At 33.5% G+C, this 17,475-nt stretch overlaps 1 protein-coding gene across 1 annotated transcript in view; it reads right to left on the bottom strand.

The window, feature by feature from the left end:
- Window positions 1-551: 551 nt before the first annotated feature.
- The window catches only part of phf19 (PHD finger protein 19), a 60,354-nt gene continuing 43,430 nt past the window's right edge, over window positions 552-17,475 (bottom strand). Inside the window, exons 14-15 of the mRNA XM_073818931.1 lie at window positions 15,475-15,570; window positions 552-3,072 (exon numbers count right to left, since the gene is read on the bottom strand). Coding sequence (XP_073675032.1) covers window positions 2,739-3,072; window positions 15,475-15,570 — 430 coding nt within the window. The 3' untranslated portion in view covers window positions 552-2,738. The remainder of the gene's footprint in view (window positions 3,073-15,474; window positions 15,571-17,475) is intronic.

The raw sequence follows: 17,475 nt of genomic DNA, 5'->3' as shown, positions 1-17,475 counted from the left end.
GGACAGTTTCGACTCTCTGCTCCACCTGGGCGCTCCATTCTCGAGTCTTGCATTCTTTTGGCGGACGCGCGGATGGGCGGAGCGTGCGCTTTGCGAATTGCGTTGTCAGTCAAAACGAACCGGATTACGATTTATTAAGAGTATTATTATTGAATGGCGAATTTGGAAATAATCACTTTAGTACATTCGGCAGGCAACAGAAACAACAACAACAATATATGAAAATAAAATATAAATCAAAAAATGGCAGCGGGCCAAATTGGAAAAATCTGGATTCTGAGGGTGCAAAAAAAACAACAACTAAATACTGATAAAATCTTAGCAATGCATATTACTAAGAAACAATATAGTGTTATATTCACGATAGGAAATGTACAAATTTATCTTCATGGAATCTCTTTACTTACTATCCTAATGACTTTTGTCTTAAATGAAAAATCGATCATTTTGACCAATACAATGTATTTTTGGCTATTGCTACTCAAGACTGGTTTTGTGTCCAGGGTCACAAATGTTTGTACAGATAGATGAGGCACACAATTATTGCTGACAAACTGTTTTAATGGTCTGAAACAGGAATGAATGAATAATGACACATGCAAATTTGCACATTTAACATGTTTAAACACTGTTACAAAAACAAATACATGTTTTCCATGTACGGCTTTGAGGGTGCTGTGTAGAAAAATTGTCAAAAAAGCATTCAAAACAGCTTAATTTTAATCTTGTACAAATGCAATAGGATGCTTTTCTTCTAAACCTTGTTAAACTTGTAACCAAAATATAAAACGTCTTTTGAAATGTGAGTTGACATACAAAAACATCATTGTGTTTTGTTGACAAAACGGTTGTCTTTTAAATTCACAAATGCTTTTCCTTTGGGGAAATATTATAAAAGTAAAAAGTAAATACTTGAAATATATTTGTATACTTTTTAAAATCTTCTTTAAAATCAATTAGAAAATATAGGTCAATTTATCCAATAATAGCTTGCATAGCTGATAAAACATGTTAATAGTGCAATAATAAAATGGGGCTAATCTTATATCCAATTATATACATGTAAATAATAAAGTATATTTATTATTATATGTTGTGTACTATAAAACTAACAAAGTCAGCTTTAAAACTTCACATAACTTTCAATTTTCCAGTCAATCCAATCATCTGATAAGTGCATGTATCCACCACCAGATCCATCTCAAATATAACAATCTTTGGAGATCTTACAATGATTTGACATTGATATGTGGGCAAAGAGCTTAAATTCTATTGCTAGTCAAATGCAAATGATCACTTTCCACTTTCAGTTTCATTCTGCTTTTTCAAAGCAGGTCTTTTTTATCCAATCTGACATGCCATATATGCACACAAAAGCATTTAAAATAGAAAAATACTTCTTAAAACAGTATTTGCATCACTTTGGTTATATTATCACCTAGAACAAATTCAAAAATGATGGTTGAACAGGAAAGAACAAAAGTGCTAGTATTTTAACATAGCTAAAAAGTACCGCTGTACTCTTAATCTTAGGTGAACAAACAAATGTGTACAAATCGCTACACTGTATATTCCTTCTGAAGAAATACTGATAGATGAACTAAACAAAACAAGTTACTTTGAAGGAATAAAATGCCCAAAAATGAAAATTAGGCAATCCAAGATGTAAACGAGTTTGTTACTACATCAAAACAGATTTGGAGAAATTTAGCATTACAACCAGCTCACCAATGGGTGCTCTGCAGTGAATGGGTGCCGTCAGAATGAGAGTCCAAACAGCTGATAAAAACCCAGAAGTAATCCACATGACTCAATTCGATCAGTTAACTGACAAAATCCATCATTAAGGCATTTTAACTTTTAAAACTATTGAAAAAGTCCATCTCCTGTTGTCCTTTCTTATCAAAACCCAACAATACATTTGTTTAGAACTGTTTGCCGAATGGTTTTGCTTGTAAACAATGCTTGATCTGTGCATATTTCACTCCTGATTCGGAACTTTTTCACTGGAGAAAGTAATATTATTGATAGAACCAATGGTCTAAAAATAATATTAATGATGGATTTGTTTCTTATAAACACAGCTTTTCACTTCACAAGATGTTAACTAATGGACTGGACTCATGTGGATTACTTGTGGATTCCTGTGATGTTTTTAATCAGCCGTTTGGACTCTCATTCTGACGGCACCCATTCACATCCATTGGTAAGCAAGTAAAGTAATGATAAATTTCTTCAAATCTGTTTTGATTAAGAAACTCATTTACATCTTGGATGGACTGAGAGTGAGTACATTTTCAGCAAACGTTAATTTTTGGAGGAACGTTAATCTTAAAACTTTGAAGCTCTGAATAACAGGAACTGAAACTCATGGGGGCGAATGCTTTTAAAGTGAAATGACTTCATGTTGTATAATACTGTCCGTTATCTGCTAGCTAATAATGTTAGACTTGTAAGGTTAGTATATGTTACTAAAGTGAGTGATGTTTGTGATGTTTAAAGTTCCCTAAAAGGACACTGCAAATGACTTAAAAAAAAAGACTTTAATGTCCCACATGAGAGAAGACCAGAGTATCAGGAAAAAAACACTATATGTGGTTTGTGGAAAACAACGAAAACAAAAGTAGAACTCCGAAACTATGACTTTCAGAATAGCGAAACAGAGAGGAACTGAAGGGGGGAGCTGCGTGACACCTTGCTTTGCAGCCCATCTGTTCCACACCTCTGTTCTGTGATATTCAGTAAGGTGTAGTTCCTTCCCACTCCACCAAATACTGCACCTTGCCTTCAGGTGTGATCCTACGAGCCAGAACCTGATACTTCTCACCGCAGGTGAGCCGACCGGCCGCCCCGAAATAGCTGGTGATGGAAGACTTGAGGTGAGACAGTGAGGAATCGTCTTCGCTGATGCTCTCAAAGGTGTGGCTGTCGATGCTGTTCTCCATCATGACGTTACTCTCCTCTCCAGGCATGCTGATGGGACTGAGCTCGCGCTCCACCATCTCTCTTTTTGTGGCCAGCACGGTGTAATTAGAGGAGGGTAACTTCCTCTTCCGACTGCCCACATTTTTCCTGCAAAGAATATAAGAAGCATAAGAACTTGCCTTTCAATAAAAATTGTAGTTTTTTTAAATGTGACCCTGGACCACAAAACCTTAGGTCTCCTTTTAAGGTCTTAAAGGAGAAGTTCACTTCCAGAACAAAAATGTACAGATAACGTACTTACCCCTCGTCATCCAAGATGTTTGTGTCTTTCTTTCTTCAGTCGTAAAGAAATTATGTTTTTTGAGGAAAACATTTCAGGATTTTTTTCCATATAGTGGACTTCTATGGTGCCCCGAGTTTGAACTTCCAAAATGCAGTAAGGCTGTAAACAATCCAGCCAAGGAAGAAGGGTCTTATCTAGCCAAACGATCTTCCTGAACTCAGTTTTTTCCGGTTCAAGAGTTAGGGTATGTCGATAAAACTCCCATCTTATTTTCTCCCGCAACTTCAAAATCATCCTACATCACTGCAGAAGTACTGACCCAGGTAAACATGCAAGGAGGATCAAACACCCTTAACAAAAAGGGTAAAACAGTGATTTTTAAAGTTGAGGGAGAAAATGAGATGTGAGTTTTTCCAACATACTCTAACTGTTCAGGCAGAGCAAGACAAGTGTTTAAATTTAAAAAGTATATAAATTGTAATTGGAAAAAAAAAAAAAAAGACGATTGTTTCGCTAGATAAGGCCCTTCTTCCTCGGGCTGGGATTGTTTGTAATAGCATTTGGGATCATTTGAAGCCGCATTTATACCCCATTTTGAAAGTTCAAACTCGGGGCACCATAGAAGTCCACTATATGCAGAAAAATCCTGAAATGTTTTCCTCAAAAACATAATTTCTTTACAACTGAAGAAAGAAAGACATGAACATCTTGGATGACAAGGGGGTGAGTACATTATCTGTAAATTTTTGTTCTGAAAATGAACTTCTCCTTTAAAGGAGAACTCCGGTGTGATTTTGACCTAAAGTGCATTGAATCATGATACCGAGTGTGAACGTACCTTGCATATCTCATCTCGGTTTGTGTCCAGCTGTCCGAAATCTGGGGTTAGTTAGCCGATGCTCACAACAGTTTGTCAATGAGAGTCCATAGGGCATCGAAGAAGCCATGTAAATAAATCACTGTTTTACGCCATTTACGAGACACAAAGTAGCTCCACACTTCATTGGTAGACTTCCAAGGGCCCTGACATTTAAAACGAGACATTGAGAACTCAGAAAAAGCACCGGTAGTTTATTTACAAGAAGATTTATACAGACAGTACCTGGAAGAGAAAATCCGGTCGCCGCCATCTTGAACTTAGTCACGATAAGTCGAGTGTCGAGCACCAAGGAATTTATCTGGTTATCAACTTATCAGGTTGTAGTTTCCTTCGTGCTCGACACTCGACTTATCGTGACTAAATTTAAGATGGTGGCGACCGGTCTGTTCCTGGTGGAAAATGTCTGTATAAATCTACTTGTAAATAAACTACCGGTGCTTTTTCTGAGTTATAAATGTCTCGTTTTAAATGTCAAGGCCCTTGGAAGTCTACTAGTGAAGTGTGGAGCTACTTTGTGCCTCGTAAATGGCGTAAAACAGTGATTTATTTACATGGCTTCTTCGATGCCCTGTTGACTTTCATTGACAGCCTGTTGTGAGCATCGGCTAACTGACCCCAGATTTCAGACAGCTGGACACAAACCGAGATGAGATATGCAAGGTACGTTCACACTCGGTATCATGATTCAATACACTTTAGGTCAATATCACACCGGAGTTCTCCTTTAAGTAGCATGGGTACCGATTTGTCTTGTATGGCAGAAATCATTAGGATATTAAGTAAAGACCATGTTTCATGAAGATATTTTGTAAATTTCCTGCCGTAAATATATCAAAACTTAATTTTTTAATAGTAATATGCATTGCTAAGAACTTCATTTGGACAACTATAAAGGCGATTTTCTCAAAATTTAGATTTTTTTTTTGCACCCTCAGATTCCAGATTTTCAAATAGTTGTATCTTGGCCAAATATTGTCTTATCCTAACAAACCATACATCAGTGGAAAGCTTTTTTTTATTTATGCAGCTTTCCGATGATGTATAAATCTCAGTTTATTGACCCTTATGACTGGTTTTGCGGTCCAGGGTTATAAATATACAGTATAATATTTCAAATATTCTGAAACTACTTCTTTTTTGCTCATGTAACCAATTTGCGGAGGTAGGGGACAATGACTTTTTTTTTTTTTTTTTTACAATACAATCAAATCCCGTAATCGAATCAAAATCCCAATCTAATCAAAATCAACCCTGGCTATGTTCATTAAGGAATATATGCTTATTAATTAGAGTTTATACCCTGCTATCATATTATATTTAATAAAGAACTGTTTGTTACTGATAATAATAATATTTCTTGAGCAACAAATCAGAATATTTAATGATTTCTAAAGGATCATGCGACACTAAAGACTGCAGTAATGATGCATGATGAAAATTCAGGTTTGCATCACTGGAATAAATAACATTTCAAAATATGTTAAAATAGTTACTTTAAATTATTCAAATAAAAACGAAATAAAAATATATTTTAAAATATATAAAAAAAATTACCGGATCTGGAACCCTTTTTTCACAAATATTTCAGACTGTATTTTTGATTAAAGCAATGCTGCCTTGGAAAGCACAAGAAACATTTTAAAAACATTTAAAGTAACATCTTATTGACCCAAACCTTTGAATAGTAAGTTTTAATAAATAAATGAATAAATCACAGCTGTAAGCTCTTCTGAATCATTTATGACATTAGAAATAGAAGCTAAAGATGTCCTAATATTCTAGCCATACAAATTGCTCCGTATGCATTCTGTATGCTGCAAGATTAATACGTGACCCTGGACCACAAAACCAGTCATAAGGGTCAATTTTTTTTAAATTGAGATTTATACATCATCTAAAAGCTGTGAAAATAAGCTTTCCATTGATGTATCAAACTATTTGAAAAACAACTATTTGAAAATCTGGAATCTGAGGGTGTAAAAAAAATTCAATATTGAGGCAATCGCTTTTAAAGCTGTCCAAATGAAGTTCTTAGCAATGGATATTATTAATAAAAAATTATGTTTTGATATATTTGCGGTAGGAAATTTACAAAATATCTTCATGAACAAATATGTGACCCTGGACCACAAAACCAGTCATAAGTGTAAATTTGTCGAAACTGAGATTCTTATGGTATCTGAAAGCTGAGTAAATAAGCTTTCCATTAATATATTGTTTGTTAAAATAGGACAATGATTGTCTGAGATACAACTATTTGAAAACCTGTAATCTGAGGGTGCAAAAAAATCCAAATATTGAGAAAATCGCCTTTAATGTTGTCCAAATGAAGTTCTTAGCAATGCATATTACTAATCAGAAATCAAGTATTTATATATTTATGCTAGAAAATGTACAAAATATCTTCATGGAACATGATCTTTACTTAATATGCTAATGATTTTTGGCATAAAAGAAAAATCGATAATTTTGACCCATACAATGTATTTTTGGCTATTGCTACAAATATACCTGTGCTACTGAAGAGTCCAGGGTCACATATTTACTTAATATCATCAATAAAATCATTCATTTTAACCCATACAATGTTTTTTTGGCTATTGCTACAATTATTAAAGAAACTTGAACTCAAAGAAGATGCAGTTTTATAGATGCACTAATACCATCTACCAGAAGATGTCCCTGTTTAACACTGAATTTACTTCCTAGCCATTCGCCGTCCCCTTTCACTTGCCTCTGTGGGCGTTACGGCATTTTAAAGGTCATGCAGCAGAACTGGACTTTTAGGTTTTTTTCTCTCATGCTGCGTGTCTTCTGGGGAGTTTCCAATCTGCATAAACCCCATAATGACCACACATTTCTGCCCAAGGGCATGTGTAACGTGGGAAATCACAGCAAGATATCAAAATCCAACGCTGAGAACCTCCATTTCAGAAATCATTACAGCTGCTAAAACGGGACGTAAGCGCTAAACAGCATTAGTACATGAAAGCCAAGCAGGGAAAGCAGATATGTTTGTGAAGTGTTTGATCTAGCCCACAACGAGGATGCACAGTAGGGGACAGGGATCTGTCGACCCTCACAACTTTTCCAGTTGAGAAAATCCAAGTCGTGTTTATTTTCCTCCACCCTCTCTCTCTCCGCCTCTTTCCAAACACCCTTAGGAACACTGCGAGAATACTAATGAGCGTTCATATCCTAAAATAAATAAGACAAACTATGGGAAAGATATCAGAGAGTGGGGCCGTTTGGCAGTCTCCAACCAGCCAGACATCCAACTAGCGCGAAGGCCTTCGCTTTCTCTGGTTGTGGTTTCTCCAGGCCAAACAAAAACAAAATACAGGACAAGTACAAGGGATTACTAACTGTATGAGAATCTGGCCTGCGGGACACAAGGCATGACTAGCAGGAATGTGATGAGCTTGTGAAGAAGTGGTGACTTGCAGCGGTGACTCAACTAAGAGAAAAGTTCTGCTCTATAGTGTCACAATCAAAATAAAGCTTTGTGCAGGGTTTCTGCAGATATGAACAAGTGAAATTTAAGACTTTTTAATACCACCTTATATGAAATTTAAGACCGAAACCTGTAGTGGAAATAGATATTATATTACATGCATATATGTCATATTTAATGTGTTTAATGTAAAAAGTAAACACAATTTCATGGCTTTCATAAATTAAATTTATTACTACGATATACAGCGAACTTTTCATATCAGCAGATACTATTCCACACAAACTATCCCCATAAAAGTACCACTAGAAATATCTGATGTAAAAAAAAAAAATCTGAAGCAATATTTTCATCAGTGCTCTATTAGCTTTTACATCTTAAATCTGCATATTTGATTTACCTTTATAAAGGCCTTTTTTTTTACTTTTGAAATGTATGCATTACCTTGTGAGATTACATAATTTACACTGCAAAATTAAAAGTCAGATTAATGTTTTAAATACATTTATTGATTTATAAATATATAAATTAGAAATGTTGGGTGTGGAGGCATACTTTTAAACACACTAAACTACCAGCAGGTGGCGGTAAGTCACTTCATGAGCGAGTTATTTCAACTGATTCGAGCAAAACGCTGAATCAGAGCAAAACGTTGCTAGGAGAATGCTTCTGCTGCGATCCTTGTTTGGAACTATTTTCATTGGTGAAACAGAACAAAACAGTGGAAATATTTTGTCTAATATGTAAGTAACTACTTGTATATTGAGCTAAAATTAATGTAACATTTGTAATTGTGAGAATATTCAGCAAAAAGCTCACTTGGTATGTTACTGAACTATATCATGTTATAAATAAACTATACATTTTAAATTTTTACCTCAGAGTGTTTCTTTAGAGTGCTGTTACATTCATTTGTTTTAAAGTATGTCACAAATAGACCAGAAATGCACTATCCATTATCAATTTCTGTTTACGTTGAATGTATTAAAATAGGAATCTTTCTTGCCTTTTGCTGCTTCGCTGGTTGTTTTGGTCACTTCAGTTTTAATCAGGCGGTTTGTTCGGTCGGGCAAGTAAAAAAAAAAAACATTTTAAAAGTATCTCGAAGGCTGGCGGTCAGCTAGCTCGACCTATATTTATTATTATTATTGAGAACATTATATACAGAAAAAGGTAGTTTGACCTGTATTCTGCTACTGCGATTCTGTCTGAAGACGCAGTAACTTCCACAGAGGGAGAAAAAAAATCTACAGTTGTTAGCAACTGGCCTTGGCTTGTAAAAACTGAATATAAGGCTTGGCTAAGTATCACTAAACTCGCACTTCTCCAAAGCTAAAAAGTTAAATCCATTTTCCTTCTGCGGTACAATCCGAGAGAGACTCGCGGCAATAACAGAAAGCTGATTGGCTATTGCATGTTGGTCTCATTTGTAGTTTAAATACAGCAAATTATATTTGGAATAGTGAAATAAAGAACTACAACACCACGGAAACAACAAAAAGAGAATTTAAATGAGCTTTAGAGGGAGCGTTACATGGACATCGGAAAAATAAGACCTGTGTAAAATTATTTAAGACCTAGAACAGCGAATTTAAGACTTTTTAAGGCCTAAAATTTAGATTTTTAAATTTTAGACTTTTTAACTTTTTAAGACCCCGCGGAAACCCTGTTTGTGAGTAAGACTAAAAAGAAGGGGCAAGAGGGGGGGAAAGTAAGAGTAGTTCACACAGAAATATTTTGTCATTATTTTCCCAATAATTATTTTTAATCTCAAGTGGATGCAAATGAGATTTCAAAGCTATGGCGATGACATGAGAGTGAGAAAATAATAACAGAATTTGAATTTTTTAGTGAATAATTTATTTAAAGAATGTACTATATGTGTCATGCTGTCACTCAGTACTCATGCTAAACGAGTAAAAAAAGTTAAATGCTTCACATTCTGTTTTAAACTATTAGTTAGAACGTAATGTTTCACATATTTTACCATTTTAATGGCAAAAATCTGATTTTGACCCAAAATCAGAAAATATAAAAATTTTTTTACAGATTATATCTGTGTGCCAGAAATGTACCCATCACAAAACGAGTCAGAAAACTTATATAAAATAAAATAAAATAAAAAGTAGTTTTTTTTTTTTTAATTGTGTTAAAAAGTCTGTACTCATAAGCAATGTTATATTTTGGATTACAAACATCAATACAACATATTAACTATAAATAAATCTTAATTTGAAATACTTAAAAAAATTACAATATTTTTTTTAATTATGTAAATTTAAATTTACATTTAAATATTAAATGTTGTTGGGTCAGTGTGTATGACATGAGAATGAGAAAATAACAGAATTTGAATTTGTAGGTGAACTATTTATTTAAAGAATGTACTATATGTGTCATGCTGTCACTCAGTACTCTTACACATGGAAACAAAGCTAAACAAGTAAAAAAAAAAAAAAAGTAAATGCTTTACATTGTTTGTAAACTCTCATTAGTTAGAACGTAATCTGTTTCACACATTTTACCATTTTAATTGCAAAAATCAGAATTTGACCCAAAATAAAAAATATATATATTTGAAGAATACATGTGTGCCAGAAATGTACCCATCACAAAAAAACACAATCACACCACAGAAAACTTTGCAATTATAAATAAAATATAAAATAATAAATAAAACAAAATCCATGACTTCTTACAATGAGTATTTTATTATTATTATTATTATTATTTTTAATTGTGTTCGATAAAACCTAAACATAAAATACAAATCAGGTTTTTGTTAAAAATGTTACATTTTAATCCTAATTATTATGAATTTGCTTTTAAGATTTTTCATTAAATATTAAAAAAAAAATTACATTTAAATAAAACCTAAGCAGTTGTTGGGTGTGATGCTACACAAGTTCAAACAAAAATAAAAATAAAATAAAGTAAACACATTTAACCCATTTTAATCGCAATTGTTTTTCATTAAAAACTTAAAAAATTCAATTTAAATAAAAAATAAGCAGTTGTTGGATCAGTGTGTGTGACATGACAGTGGAAAAAAATAACAGAATTTGAATTTTTAAGTGAACTATTTATTTAAAGAATGTAATATATGTGTCATGCTGTCAATTAGTACTCAAACAAATGAAAACAATGCTAAACAATTAAAAAAAAAAATCAAAATGCTTCACAATAAGTTTTTAAACTATCACTAGTTACAACAATCTGTTTCACATATATATCATTTTATTTTCCTAATTATTATTTTTTTTAATTTTCATTAAGTATTTTAAAAAATTAAACTAAAAATTAAATTAAATTCAAAAACATAAGCAGTGCCATGCTGCCAATCAATATCAATGCTAAACAAGTTAAAAAAAATAAACATAAAAATCTTCACATTCTGTTTTTAAACAAGTAAGAAATTAATCTGTTTCACATATTTTACCATATTAATGGCAAAGAGACTTCAAGTCAGTAGTTTTTTTTTATATTCACTAAAAATAAAACTTAAATACAAAATACAAATAATTTTTTTAAATGTATAATGCATATTTTTTCCTAAATATTATGATTTGTTTTTGTTTGTTTGTTTTTTCATTAAATTGAAAAAATCTTTTACTAAAATTAAAATTTAAATTTAATTAAATAAAAATGTGAATAACATTTTTTTTAACATTGCTAATAAGAAATCAATTAGATCAAAACAAATCAATTATAATTACTTCTGTATACTGAAGACTGGAGTAATGGAAAATTCTGCACAGGAATAAATTACATTTTAAACTGTAGTATTATTTCATAATACTACTTTTTACTGTATTTTTTAATTAAATAAATGCAACCATGGTGAGCGTAAGTGACATCTTTTAAATACATTTATAAAATATAAAATCGTACAAAATCGTATTTTTTAATATAATAATTTCCAATACTTTTCCAGTTTTCAAATATCTTGTTATCTCTGCTAGGTTTTTCATGACCATGTCAATGCTTCAGCTCGCTTACCCACGAGGCGATTACTATTAACACGTTTCCAGTTCACGTAATGCGCACTGATGGTTTGTGGAAAAACTGCATAACCCAAACAAACCTGTGCTAATCGATAACATGCCAACAGTAAAGTACCTGGAATATTCGTTTAAAAATCTGACCTTCAGCAAACCCAGATACGTGACCACAACAGCTGACAGACTGACATCAACATTCATAATTGACCAGTGGCATCCTCAATCCTGCCATGTTTTCACTGGCATTTTCAGCCTCCACAGACTCCATCTTTAAAATAAACAGGAGCAAACAAGTGGCCATAACAATAAATAATCCATAATCTGACAGCATATTTCTCCGCGAGCTGTCAGAGGCGGTTTACACACAACATCAGGTGGTGATGGACGCCTGTTATTCCTCTTTAACTCGTGGGCAGCAGAGTGCAACCCCAGCAGGGGAGGTGAGAATCTACAGTGACAGCCGCGCTGCCAAATTGTCCCACTACAGCAATATTGATTACGCTGCAGTGTAGCCGTGAAGAGGACACTTGTGAAAGAGCAAGATGAAAAGCGTAGAGGATACAGGCTTGGAATTCCTGCAAACCAAATCCAGTGGCCGAGTCAAACTGTCTAATGCTCCAGCTCATGTATATTAAAAAGCAAAGCGGTTAGAGGCACCCTGGTGACCCGGTGGTTTAGTTGACAAATTAGCTCCCAGAATCCCTCAGGCTTGCATCGGAAAGAAACCGCAAACCCACTTAAGTTGTAGTTCAGGGTTAGGCACCAGCGGGTCACCGGTTAATCCAGGGTAAATGTTCTGACTGAAAAGATGCACTGGGTTGACCTCATATGTCAGATGTGTGGCTTTAACTTCACTTATTTAAAACACGCTGTTGCAAGGATCTACAAGAGTGCGAGTGATTCGCAACGGCCTGTGAAGGATTACATCACACCAGCATTTTGCTGCTGCTGAATCTACAGCCCCGCAGCTAAACAAGCTCATATTTTAATTTAATTTAATTTTTTTTATTAAATACATTTTTTTGTACCTAATGCATTCAGTTGCTTTTAAAAATAAATAAATCTGTGCATCAAAACATAGAAGAAATGCTAACACTGAGATTAATGCAAATCTGTCACAATTATCATTTTATATAAGGCTTCTTGCATAACAAATATATTTGTGCAACTGTTGCCAGATGGCCTTCTCATTAATGTTTTAACATTAATATTTAATACAAACTAAGATTTTGTATGCACCCATACAAAAAATGTAATATATGACATATGTGACGCTGGACCACAAAACCAGTCATAAGGTTAAATTTGACAAAACTGAGATGTATACATCATATGCATCCTCAATAAATAAGCTTTCTATTGATGTATGGTTTGTTAGGATAGGACAATATTTGGCCGAGATACATCTATTTGAAAATCAGGAATCTGAGGGTGCAAAAAAATCAAAATACTGAGAAAATCACCTTTAAAGTTGTCCAAATTAGGTTCTTAACAATGCATACTACTAATCAAAAATTACATTTTGATATATTTACAGTAGGAATTTTACAAAGAATCATCATGGAACATGATCTTTACTTAATTTCCTAATGATTTTTGGCATAAAAGAAAAATCAAAAATTTTGACCCATGCAATGTATTTTTGGCTATTGCTACAAATATACCCCAGCGACTTAAGACTGGTTTTGTGGTCCAGGGTCACATATATGTCCCTATATTGCGAGTTATTATTCCTTATTACACGGCTCTTTGGAATGCTTGATTCTGATTGGTCAGTTGAGACATTTGCAGGTTCGTTCTTTTCAAATAATCACCGCTCCAAAGTAATAACGCATAGCCGGTACTACTTGTATGTTTAAAATCCCTCCGTGCCAACAAAGATTACCGTTTGGCGCCATCTTGTGACAAACACTGGAAAACCACAATTAACAATGGAAAATTTGGACATTAATCTATTTAAATTGTCTTACTAACGTACATAGTTTGAATGTTAGTCACGTGGTACTATATCGCTCCGCGGAAGGATAAAAATGTTAATCTAAAACAAATATGCCAATAAAAGGTTTCAAATTCATATTCATGTCCAGTTTTCTTCCTTATGTGGCAAGTAGCCGTGTAATAAGCGGGATAATGTACAGGCAGCCGGTAGTTATCGCAGAAATAAGCCCCTTCAGTGTGATACAATCCTGATCACACTGTCGGGGCTTATTTCTGCGATAACTACCGGCTGCCTGTACATTATCCCTTACATATATATGCTACCAGTCAAAAGTATTTGAACAGTAAGATTTTTGATGTTTTTTAAAGTCTCTTCTGCTCACCAAGCCTGCATTTATTTGATCCGAAGTACAGTAAAAACAGTACAATTTTGAAATATTTTTCCTATTTAAAATAACTGTTTTGAAAGTATTTCAAAATGTAATTTATTCCTATGATATCAAAGCTGAATTTTTAGCATCACATGATCCTTCAGAAATCATTCTAATATTCTGATTTGCTGCTCAAAAACATTTATTATTATTATTATTATGTTGAAAACAGCTGAGCAGAATTTTTTAGGTTTCTTTGATGAATAGAAGCATTTATCTGAAAAAGAAATCTTTTGTAACATTATAAATGTCTTTATCTTCACTTTTGATCCATTTAAAGCATCCTTGCTAAATAAAAGTATTAATTTCTATAAAACTGTAATACTGACTCTAAGGTTTTGTATGGCATAGTGTATAATGTTACAAAAGCTTTTTATTTCAGATAAATGCTGATCTATTCTATTCATCAAAAAAATCCCAAAAGAATGTAGTCAACTGTTTTAAATATTGATAATAATAATAAATAATACAATTAATAAATAAAATGTTTCTTGAGCAGCAAATCAGCATTTTAGAATGATTTCTGAAGGATCATGTGACACTGAAGACTAGAGTAATGATGCTGAAAATGTAGCTTTGATCACAGGAATAAATCACATTTTAAAATATATTAAAATTAAAAGCAGTTATTTTAAATAGTAAAAATATTTCAAAATATTACTGCTTTTGTTATATTTTGGATCAAATAAAAACAGGTTTAGTGAGCAGAATATGTTTTTTTTAGAAGAGAATTTTTCTTCTGCTCACCAGTACAGCAAAAGCAGTAATGTATATACATGTTTTTACTTTATATGAGCATATATTTCATATATGTACATTTATTTCAATTGTGTATGGGCAATGAACAACTGACTAAATTACTTCCACTGGCAGGGAACTGTTATTGCGTATGATTGTTAATGTAAATGGTTGCACATTTTGTTAGTATATGTATTTAAATATACATATATACAAGGGTGTTTTGTAGTACTACTGTACATCTAAAAAAGCATACAAAATAGGGATGGAAGTCCTTAAGGACCTAGTGCTTTGATTCGATTTTGATTTAAAAAAAATTAAAATCACAATCTGCTCTCTGAACAACTGTCAATGCATCTTAATTTTGCAGCAACACTTTGAGGGTGCAGGTCTTTGGCGAGTTAAGTTAATTCTGTGTAAAGTTTCTCCATGAAAGCTGTGCTAAAATACATCTGCTCAGACCGACCAACAAAAACTGAATATGGTTATTATATTCTACATATACATGTACATATAGGGCTTATATGTGGATATAAAGAAGCAATACAGGAGACCTATATGGCCTGTATATGCACATATATGCACCTCAATTTTGCCTATATGTGGCATATATACGCATATATATTATCATATATGTGCATATATACTGCATATAGGTTTCATATATGCCCATATATCCTCATATAGGTTCTTTCCATGTGGGCAGTGCCAGAGAGAGTAGGCAAATATAAATCATTAAGAAATGTTCCTTTAGCAAATACATAATTGTTGTTTCCTATTAAAGATTTAGTAAAGTCTGCAGATCTGAAGAAAATGAACTTTACCGGAAGTCATAGGAAACACTGGTAGTGGCAGAACCAGAAGTGCTGGCTGCGTCGGTGGAGTCCTGATCCATACTGAATGTCTGTCCCGAACTGGTGCTAAGAATGAAGGAAGAGAAATTGATCAAGAAAGACAGAACAAACAAAAATGAAAGTGTTCAACTGTCAAACTGTCGAACACTTAGTCAACATGAAACGCGGATAGCCATTTATTCCATAATGTGACATAATTTAAAGCAAATACAGAAAATTAAATGAGATTATGATTTTATCTAGCAGGAACTGATTAAAACCAGTGTTGTTTTTGTTGACTAAAATTATTAAAAACGTTTTTTATTAATTCAAAAAGATGATGAACAAACATGATGAAGCTGATAAAATGAAATACAATTGAGATCAATATTCAATCAAATGTAAATTAGACAAAGTTAAATGCCATGGCATGTAACTCAAACAAACAAAGTTTAAGATGTATTAAAATGACTAAAAATATAGATAAAATTTAAATAAATTAAATAGTTTTTTTTTTTTTTTTTCAAAATCTAGTAAAAATAACAAAACAACCCTCTACGCACCATTTGGCAACAGAATCGCCAAGTACATTTTTAGTTTACTCGCCAGACTCACACTAAGGAAAAATGAGCTGCTGGGTTCATGAATATTAATCAGGTTGTCTCCGTTCGCGCAAACTGATTTGCTGAAATCAAAACAGGGATGATAATAGGAGAATGCCAGCCAATGAGATTGTCATTTGCACATTAGTTCCGCCCACTACTGGAGAAACCGGCAGTATCTTATGTTTTTTTCTTAAAGGGGTCATCGGATGCAAAACTCACTTTTACATGTTGTTTGAACATTACTGTGTGTTGGCAGTGTACACAACCACCCTAAAATGATAAAAATCCACCCGAAATGCAGTCCGGCATCTGAGCCGCTGAAGACGCAGAGGATTAACATTACTTTTGTTTTTGAAAGGAAAGCGCCGATCCCGATCTACATATGCGTCTATGTTGGCGCGAATCATTCGTGATGCAGCTTCACCCACAGCAGATGTTAGTATAAGGGTTTTTTATGCATCTTTGCAAATGGCCTTTTTTTAATAATGTGCTAGTTAGCAAGTTTCGCAGCTAAATGTGACTAAAGTAAACATTACAGCTCGTCATCCCACGGCAGAGAGGGGCGGGGCATGCAGAGCTCATTAGCATTTAAAAGAACATGCAACAGAATAGCTTGCTCTACAAAAGGGCTGATTTTGACCAAGTAAAAAGAGTGTTTTTTTACACTACCATTGAGAAATCTTAACCAAAGTATGTTATAGACTTCTCATTAAGACCCCTAATCATATCAACTGAAAATGGGCATCCAATGACCCCTTTAAATGCTGAAGAATTCCAAATGAACTCCGTTATTTTGACAGGAAAATACAACAAAGAATGTCAAGAGTGTCAATTCTGCATGATATGTAAGACTCTCTTGCTCTCTCTCTTTCTTTGCGTGTTTGTGAGTAACAGTGCTCTCAGCAAAGCGACTGCAAGTCGTGCGCCTCCACACTAGAGTTTACGTATGTCAAATACAGGTATGCTGTGCATCCATTGAGATGAACTAAAAAATAGCACAGATCGCTTGATGGAGAGTGAAACTCTGAAGCGCGTAGTCAGTGTTCGGTGAGTGAAAATACACAGTAATAAATAAAAGAGGAAAAAATGGTTGAATTGATAAAAATGACCTCATTTAAAAGTTTACATACATTCAATTCTTAATACTGTGTTGTTACCTGAATGATCCACAGCTGTTTTTTTTTTTTTGGTTGTTTAGTAATAATTGTTTGTGAGTTCCTTAGCAGTTAAACTACCCGCTGTTCTTTAGAAAAGTTCTTGAGATCCCACAATTTTTTTGTTTTATCAGCATTTTTGTGTAATTAAACCCTTTCCAACAATCACTGTATGCTTTTGAGATCCATCTTTTCACACTGAGGACAACTGAGGGACTCATTTGCAACAACTA

Source organism: Garra rufa, chromosome 15, assembly GCF_049309525.1.
Source record: "Garra rufa chromosome 15, GarRuf1.0, whole genome shotgun sequence".
Classification (NCBI taxonomy): Eukaryota; Metazoa; Chordata; class Actinopteri; order Cypriniformes; family Cyprinidae; genus Garra; species Garra rufa.
The sequence above is the reverse complement of the archived record's forward strand: the minus strand, read 5'-3'. Positions and strand labels throughout refer to the sequence as shown.